The sequence below is a fragment of the Malus domestica genome, chromosome 08 (genome assembly GCF_042453785.1).
Source record: "Malus domestica chromosome 08, GDT2T_hap1".
Classification (NCBI taxonomy): domain Eukaryota; kingdom Viridiplantae; phylum Streptophyta; class Magnoliopsida; order Rosales; family Rosaceae; genus Malus; species Malus domestica.
Window position 1 is genome coordinate 19,874,176 of NC_091668.1, and position 9,545 is coordinate 19,883,720.

Here is a 9,545-nt window from a genome sequence, read left to right on the forward strand (position 1 = left end):
TAGATGTATTTTTAAAATAACTGAAAACACTTTTGGTGAAAATAATTTTGATACCAATCATTAGTTAAAATTCAAGTGGATCCTGAAAAAGCACTTTAACTAATTTCTGCAAGAAGCACATATTTGGTGTTTCTTTAAAAAAGTATTTAAAATGCTTTTGGAACTCAAAATCAATTTAATTAAAAACGCTTTTAGACATTTTAAAAGCACATCTAAACAAGCCCTATAATTTTAACAAAAAACTCTGGTACTGTTCATTTTAACGAAAAACCATATTTTTACACTTAAAATCAATAATTATACTATTCATTTTACCCTTTATTTTGTCTTTATCGTTAAGGACAAAATATTATTGATGGTGAAATCGTTAGATATAGCCCCGTCTCCCATATGAGTCGTAACCGTGCCACGTTTGACACCCAAGCCTCAACCAATAAATCCATGCCACGTAGATAATACCTCAAAACTGACGTTCCTGCAGCCAATGAAAATTGAGATGACTTGTAAAATAATACTAAAATTGGTGAAGGCAAAAAATAATTGGGTTATATAAATTGCCGAATTTTCCAACCAAAAAGTAAACAAATATAAATTGCAGGATCCGTTCAAAGAAGAAGACCTTCGAAGACTCTAGATTTTGGATTCTGATCTCCATGGCGTACGTCGAGCGAGGTTCTCTCTCTGCGCCTTTATTGTAATTTCGTAAATTTATTTTGCAAATGTTGGGTAATATTATCGATTTCGGAAGCTAGGGTTTGTTGCTAGAATTTGAAATTGCGGTTTGATCAGCAAATATCGTTAAATTATGTGTTTCTTATGAATAGCATTCTTTGTTCCAAGTTTATCAATCTTTGTTTTTTATCTTTAATCTTCTGAAATTATAAGGACGAGGTCTGTTTTTTTCTTTTAATTTATTTTGGTAATTCTTTTGTACGATTAATCTTGATACAGATGATCGTTTTGGAGGTTTTGGAACATGGTTTTTTTGTTTAATTTGGGATCCTAATTTCTTGATTTTTCAATGTTGTAATTAGGGGTTCAATTTTGTTGTTTGTGTCTTCTTTTGAAGGGGATTTTTATTTTCTATAATTTGCGATACTTGCCTTGTTAACGAGTTTGTGTTTTGCGTAGCTAACGATGACAATTAGTCAATTAGATGTGCTCCAACTTGATTGCAGGGCTAGCATAAAGAACGTTTGTGTGATTTTTATGGCCTTTTTATTTGTTTCTTTGGCTATGCTTTTTTGGTTCTACTATGAATATTATGGATGACAAGTGAATATGAGCTCGGCTTGGGATTGACCATTTTGTTTTTAGAATTCGAAATGAAATGTTCTATTGCTTTTTGGAAAATTCCTATGCAGTACCTATCTATCTTTCATGTTATTTCTGCTTATGTTGGATTTTGAGTACAGGGTATTTTTTTGCTTTCTATTTTGTCAAGTTTCTTTTGTATCTCTGCTTTGGGTAGTGTTTGGTTTATGGAATGAAGTCAAGTTGAGAATGATGAAATTGAACTAAAATTGAAACTTGAAGAGAGTTAACTGGTAAAGCACGAAAATTGAAAATCAATGAGGAATGTAATTGACATTATGCATTATTTTTGGGGACTGGACATTCCATGTATACAAATAACCCGGCATTCCATTCCAAGGTTCAATCCAATGAAACCAACATTATTTTACCACTAAAACAACAACAACAAAGCTTTATTCCACTAAGTGGGGTCGGCCTGTAAGAATCTTAGTACGCCGTTCCGCCCAGTTTTGCGTCTGTTCTTTCGTTAGCTTTAAGTACTCCATGTCTCTTTTAGAGTCTCTTTTCAAGTTTTCTTAGGTTTTCCTTTACCCCTTTGGCCCCAGCCTTTGTCTCATAGCCACATTTTCAAACCAGAGCATCTATAGGTCTTGTGCTTACATGTCCAAACCACCATAACTGCTTTTCTCTCATCTTATCTTTAATTGCGGCCACTCCTACTTTACCTCGAATATCCTGATTCTTAATCCTGTCATTTCTCATGTGGCCACACATCCAACAAAGCATTCTTATCTCCTCTACACTTTTTTTGCATGTGCTGATGCAATTTTGTATGTCTCCGTAGTCAACTATCCTGGCATGAACCCGAATTGATTGTCTATGCTCAATCTCTCTCCCAAAGCGTCATTGTATGTCTCATTAACTTATTACCCTTATAGTTCATGCATTTTATACGTCTCCCTTATTCTTGTAGATTGGCACCAATGTGCTTTTCCGCCACTCATTTGACATCTTTTTTGTTTTCAAAATCTTATTGAAAAAGTTTGTGAGCCATGCTATTCCCGTCTCTCCAAGACTTTCCACACTTCGTATGTCTTCGGTCCCACCACTACACTCTTCCGTGTTACTCAACTCATCCAAAGAAGTACTCATTTCAAGTCCTTCGTTGAAAATATTATGAAACAAGCTCTCTATCTGTCCTTAACCGCGTTACAATAATACTTGTTTTGTTGGAAGCACTGATGCTTAATGCACCTTAATGAGCGTGACTTAGCTGGTTTACTGATCCATGTTTGCTTGGTTAGTTGCGAGCTCAGCTGCTTCTACTAATTTAGGGCTAAGTAGCACCTACACCTATTGTTCTAATATGTAGTGGCCACGAGTAACCACAGTCCAAGAGACAGCAATGATTTTTTAGCCCAGTCTGATAAAATTGAAATTATCATATGCATGATCTATTGTTGAGACTGGGTTACTAATTTTAGTCGGATAATGCAATTAGGTGGCATTGGGAATTAGGTGTTTTGTGTGTTTCCCAGTGTTTATATTTGATAATAACAAATATCCTATATCTAAATGATGTTGGGAAATGTTAGACGATTGATACTCTTGTGTCATGATTATGGAGCTGACCAGGTGGTAATTTGCATACTTGTTTGTTTAGGTGTTGTGAAATCCAAGCGATCCATTTGGCGACTCAAGACGATAACTGATTTCTTCTGGGCCATTGTCAACTTGATAGGCGTGTTTTTTGCTACAATGTTCTCGGTAAGAATAAGAGTCGTCTTGTTCTCTGCTCTGTAAAACAGTATCTTACTTTTGGAAGTATCAAATTAATTTTGTCTACTAGAAACTTATGCTCTTAATATTTAATTGTATAGATGGAAAAGTCTGATGCTTACAAAAAAGGATCTGCTTCTGGAAAGAAATGGGATGGTGGTGGCCCCGGAGGCCCTGGAGGGCCATATGGTGGCCGTCCACGCGGGCCACCTCGCGGACTAGACAATGTCCGTGGAATTGACCATAGTAAGTTAATTATCATCATCAACATCATCTCTCTCTCTCTCTCTCTCTCTCTTCATTGTTTGATTTTCTTTTCTTTTTAATTCTCGTTAATACTGCTTTCTGTTGAACTCTCAGGTGCTGTGCCCGCCTGTGGTTCCTGCTGTGGTTAAGTAGGGGAAGAGCATATCAGCATGATGTCTTGTGCATCTTTTTCATTGTGCCTGGAAACTTTTTAGGAATGATAATTGGTATGTTACTGTAGATAGATCATGAACAGGGAGAGCACCACTATGATATATGCAATAATCGACTTTATTTTGCGTCTTTTGATGCCAGATCTTAAGAATTGATGTGCCTGTTTTATCTATGTAAAAGGATGTGAGTGAGTCCTGATGATAATTTCAAGCATGAGAATCTTCACTTTCAGAATTATTGATGTGGTGAGTTGTGTTTCTTTGGAAAAATATTGTTTTAACTTGAGTGCAACGAAAGTTGGTGTCGTAGGTAATTTTTTGTAGTGTTTATAGGGCTTTTTTACCGCACTTCACATAACTGGGTAAATACTACTCAGGTTACAGTGTTCTATACTCGTGTGCTTCAATTGTTGCCACTTTGCGCTTATGTTGTTCCTGACTTGTATGGCGGAGACGTGGGCCGTTGCCAGTGTCATGGCATCGGCAGCACGACCGGGGCTAATGGTTTACACTCGAGGCTGCCGCAGCCCGAAAGTGTCAGAAGTGTTGTAGGGGTGGGCGAACAGAACATAAGACATAGGATGCTTGAGTAAAATTTTCTTAATCAATTGAGCGATCCATTCTTTCAACGTAGACTTATGTTTGTTTAATCCGCCTCCTAAACGCTAAATCGAGGGTGTGTGAGTTTTGTTGGATATGTTTGAGTTGGGTTACAACTTCATTGGAAAACCAATTAAGGTAATAACCTATAATCAAGTCATTTCACTCTGCATTTCAATAAATAATGACTGATTTGTAGTTTTAGTTTCATAAATGGTTCATGTTTGCACTTTTAGAAATAGTGCATTTATAGGTGTTTCAATTTGCAATTCTATAAAAATAGTGAGCTTTTCATTTGGAACATAATTAACAACAAATATTGTCAGTAAACAATTATACAAATAATTACTGGTTACAATTTCACATGTAGCCAAAATAGAAACCCATCACTCGCACAAGACAAATCTTGATGCATCACTGAAGTAGGATATGAGCTGACAATTCGATGCCAAGACACGCAGCCTACCGTCAATTACAACTCAATTACCACTCATACGTCGTCACATTAGCTAAGCCCTTCACCGCCCAACGAAAAACACGTCTCAACTAACCCAATAAAGGAATGCATCTCGAGTGCAAATAGAAATAGTGTCAAACTGAAAATCCGAAACCGTTCTAGTTTGCAGTGCTAGAAATAGTTCAAGCTTATCAGTTTTTAACCCATTGTTTATCAACAAAAGATAATACCATTATTCTGTAAGTTTATTACTATAATGTGACTGTGTCCAGATTCCTAGTGTCATTCCTTGTGCTCAACCACAAGAAGAGTCTTCCATGTAAGAACAAGGAAGAACAAGAACAAAGAACAGGAATCCTTCACTAGGGGTTGTGAATGACTGATTTTTCTCAATCTTTTTTACCTTGGTTTTGCAGTAGCAAGTCAGAAAGATTGACAAATAGAGAAACATCCAATACTCTACTCTATTTTATATTTCATCGGGAGTAATTGAAAAAGAAAAATAGTAATAAATAGATTTATTATCGTTTTTTTAACGGAGAGTGGAAACTTCATTTTATTGGCCTAGCCAAGAGAACCATAAATTATTCTAATTGATTATGTTAATCCCTACACCTTCCAGAAAAAGTGGATCTAATTGAATTTCACGTTCCAAATTTTTGATAATTCAATCAATCTTTCTCTTCTAGAATATTAACTTATTGGTGAAGAAGGAAGGTTAGCTTCAAAGAAGGCATTCATAGCCGTGAGTTGCTTAATTTATCTCAATCATCACCCCTTTCGGTGGAAGAACAGTTACTGACTATTTATACTGGAACGAAATGTTATCTTGATTCATTAGAAAGTGGATTGTGGGAATGATCAATGACTTGAGTTTAGTTCTTGAGTTTGAGCAGGGGTAACATTCCGATCTTAAGCAAAGTCATCCTGCCTGTCCTATTCAGTCATTTGCATATTGGTAAGCATGATTGTAGAAATACAAATAGGCGAAAGAGCTATTTTCAACAAATTAATATATGGGTGCCTGGCGAATCCAGACGATCAGCCTTAGAATGCGCTTCGTGCCTAAAATTCAAGGGCTTTGAAAGGGAAATACACACACTTGTCGTTTCAAATGCGGTCAAAAAGCGCGTAGAAAATACATATGAAGTAAATGTGAATAGATGTGCGGAAGTTCCTGTTGGAGTTGGAGATGCAGGAGCAGTGAACATGATTCTTGCAGTGGCTTGTGCAGAAGGAAGAAATATGGTGAATAGGAGTCCCAGTTTGGTATGTATGCTTCCACAAGGTAACTTGTGTTCTGTGACTTAAAATTTAAATTTGATGAGTATATTATAACTAATTCATTGATTAAATTTAATAAATAAAAAAATTATGTTGTTAATGATTTTTATCAAATGAATTTATGTTTTGAATAGTAATCATATTTTGTTAGCGTATTGATTTGCATGTAATAAATGTTACCTGTTAGAAAAAAATGAACCTAACGCACCCTTCTATATCATATAATTGATAAGTGACCACCCAACATTAACGTGCGTAAGTGATATAGTTGATTAGTGACCCTACGTTCACGTGCCTATGTGACATATGACAAACGTTTAGTTTTGAAGACTCACTAATATATTTTAGGGAACTTTAACGAAAAGCACCCGGTACCGTTCACTTTAATGAAAAACCACATTTTTACACTAAAAAGTCAATCCTGATACTATTTACTTTACCCTTTATTTTGTCCTTATCATTAAAACTCAAAGTTTTCAAGCCATTTTCATTAGTTTTCCTTATATTTTAATCTCATTTGGTCATTATCGTGTGACTCACTAGAAATGAAAATCGAACCTAAAACATGCCGTGTGGAATATAGATCTGAAATTTATTCTAGTTTTGAAGACTCACAAATATATTTTAGTCTCATTTGGCCATTATTGTGTGACTCATTGGGGACGAAAATCAAACCTAAAACATGTCGTGTGGAATATGGATCTGAAATTTATTCTAACTACTTGACCCCCTCATCGTGGTTAGTTTTGGAAGTTGATAGTATGGAGCCCAACGCAAGCCTAGCAGGTGAATTGTAAAGGTTATCATTTTTTTTAAGTAACGTTAGGTTCATCAAATTCTTAGGCTAAATTTGTAAATAAAAGGATGTGTAACTAATAGAAAATAACCAATCAATCCAATTATCAACAACTGCATTATATAGTTTATCAAATTTGGCCTAAATAGTTGGTCTCTTTTGCATTAACCATTTTAGATATGAAAATGGTTGGTAGAATTTTTTTTCAATGTGCCGAAAACATGGCTTCTCTCATCTTCTCTTGTTTGGCATGTTGATCCTCCCCTTGAGATTCTTCCTTTTCTACAATCAGATTTCTTAGGCATACCGGCCTACAGATTTATCTCTCTGAAGTGTCATTTTCTTTTTTACCTAATCCTTTTGGATATTCTTTTTTATTTTGCATATTTTCTTGTAGGTCCTTACTTTTTAGGTTTTAATTTGGAAGGGTTTGGTTCTATGCCTCCCCTCTTTTTCTTGTATTTTCTTTTCCGAGAGGGATAAGATTTATGTCCCCTTTCTTTTTCTTGTATTTTCTTTTTCAAGAAGAATAAGATTCATGTCCCACCTATTTTCTTGTATTTTGTCTTTGTTTCTTTATAAGGGATAAGGGTTATGTCCCCTTAACTAGGTGTAACTTCTTTTTTTCATATGAATAAAATTCTCTCGTACCGTCGAGGTCTTCCAAATAAAAAAAATTAAAAAAAAGGATCACGATTCTGTACATTAAGTGTCATAATAGAAGTGAAATATTTTTTCAAGCAACCAATCACTTGTATTACGATATTTGGTTTACCAATATATGTTTCTGGCACACTGAAAAGTCTTTGGTTGTGGTGATATGCAAAAGTGTGCAAGGAAGTGTCATGAAGCCCTTGTGATAAACATGAGATAATTAAAGTGCATTGAGTTGCATGGATAAAAGTTTTTTCTTTTGATAATGTTAGGGAGACCAAACTAAATGATGTGGTTGTTGATGATTGGATTATTACTTAAGCGTTGATTAATGTGCATATGTGACACATAATTTGGTTTACAAATTTGATTTAAAATTTTGGTCTCCCTCGTTTTACCCTTTTTTCTTGGGTAATGCTAGAGAGACTTAATTTGCAGACTAAATTTTGGAAACTAAAGGGCATGAAAGGCATGAAAGTTGATGATTGGTTTATTACTTAAGTGTTAATAAACTTACTCATTTCTATTGATGACACATCATTTAGTTTGCAAATTTTGTTTAAAAATTTAATCTCCCTAATATTATCCTTTTTCTTTTCTTTGATTGGAGAAAGTGAAAGGAACAAGTTAGTGCAATATATATTGTACTTGTAAACGATTGGCACTTGCATAACACCTGTTTTTAAAGATTTTGGAGTGTTAAAATTAAGAGAACTTTAACGAAAAGCTCTTGGTACTGTTCACTTTAACGACAATTGGTACTTGCATAACACATGTCTTTGAAGAATTTTGAGTGTTAAAATTAAGGGAACTTTAACGAAAAGCTCCCGGTACTGTTCACTTTAACGAAAAACCACATTTTTATACTAAAAAGTCAATCATAGTACTATTCACTTTACCCTTTATATTGTCATTTTCGTTAAAACTCAAAGTTTTCAAGCCATTTTCATTAGTTTTCCTTAAAATTAAAGATACATTGTGGAGCAAAAACTAATCCCAAAAATCATGGAGCTGACACGTGGATTATTTCCCAAGAAAGACAAGACTGCCCCTATTAAATGAATAGGGAGCATCATCATTCACCACAACCACCTGAGGTAGAGTAGGTAGAGATCAACGATTGCTCAAGGCACCCTTTCCCGTAGGAAAAGTCAAAGGTATTTATGATAGAATAATCCCTTATTCTTATCATAAATACATTCTAATTAGAGAAGACATCTTTCAAGTAAGTTATTCTAATTCCATTTATTTAGGATATTTACCTATAATTACTCCAAGTTATTTATTTATACAAATATCTTGGAATATTCTCACCTAAAATACCACATAGGGCCGGTTACCCCTAAACCCTAAATGGCCGACCCATCTCATCCTTTTTCTCCTACAACTCGACGAGCCCTACCTCGCAAGTCGAGGACTATCCAGTTGTTATGTAGTTTCTACCTTTCAGCTAAGTTCGATATCATTCCTCTCATTTTTCAATGAAGATTCCCGAAGTTATTCATCACTTGGCTTGATCACGTATCTGTAACAATTGTCTACTTCTGCTCTCATTGAAGATCTCGCCCAATCAGGGACTTATCTAAAAATTATGCCTCTTAGGGACCAATCTTGCTCTCCCCCTGGGAGAGGGATCCAGATGTGGATGGGTTAGGCTGCCCTGGTGTAACTAGACCACGATGGCCTGCGCCGTCATCCCTAAAAGTAGCCATAATGGTCTTTTTCAAGGCTTAGCTAGATTTGAAGGACTTTAGGCCTTTACCTTGATACGTGAGGACCCGGGCTTTAAAGACGGAGGATGCACGCTGTGTACCTCGGCCTTTGGACGGTTGCCCACGAAGATGGACTGCAGTTAAGCATCCGTGCTATGACCAGCTGTCGGCAATCCTGGCTGAGCATTCTGTATGTGACCAACTAGTGATCTTCATGTTACAGAATAGTATTCCCTCTACCCGTTAGAGGAACATCCTTTTTGAGCATCCGTAATGTGACCAACTAGCATTCGCATCTGAGCATCCTCGGTGCTATACATAGGTGATCTTTGCCAGGATACATAATTTTAGCTCCGGCTACACGCATGAGGTGCACATGGTTGAGCATCCTTGATGTGACCAACTAGTGCAAATGCACTGCCTAGCGCAGAAGAACCCTTTGGGTTTACATTGATTCCTAAAGAGCTATGCTACTTGCTACTTGTTACATTTATCCTAAAGTGCAAAAAGTTCTTTTGAAACACTGCCCTTGAAATTCCATAAAACCATGCACTTTTGATGCGAAAGGTTAACAAATTTCGTGTCTT

The 9,545-nt window shown here is 35.9% G+C and overlaps 1 protein-coding gene across 1 annotated transcript; it reads left to right on the plus strand.

Annotated features, from left to right (window-relative positions):
• Positions 1-403: 403 nt before the first annotated feature.
• LOC103448104 (uncharacterized) lies at positions 404-3,690 on the plus strand. Its single transcript, XM_008387343.3, has 4 exons — positions 404-672; positions 2,921-3,024; positions 3,138-3,282; positions 3,397-3,690. Exons 1-4 carry the CDS (start codon positions 654-656, stop codon positions 3,429-3,431), a joined length of 303 nt encoding a protein of 100 aa, XP_008385565.1. The 5' UTR covers positions 404-653; the 3' UTR covers positions 3,432-3,690.
• The last annotated feature ends 5,855 nt before the right edge of the window (positions 3,691-9,545 follow it).

Bases quoted from the DNA above. Each gene is read 5' to 3' on its own strand.
- LOC103448104 (XM_008387343.3), top strand. The intron at 3,025-3,137 runs GTAAGAATAAGA...TTAATTGTATAG, and splicing joins TTTTTGCTACAATGTTCTCG to ATGGAAAAGTCTGATGCTTA. The intron at 3,283-3,396 runs GTAAGTTAATTA...TTGAACTCTCAG, and splicing joins TGTCCGTGGAATTGACCATA to GTGCTGTGCCCGCCTGTGGT.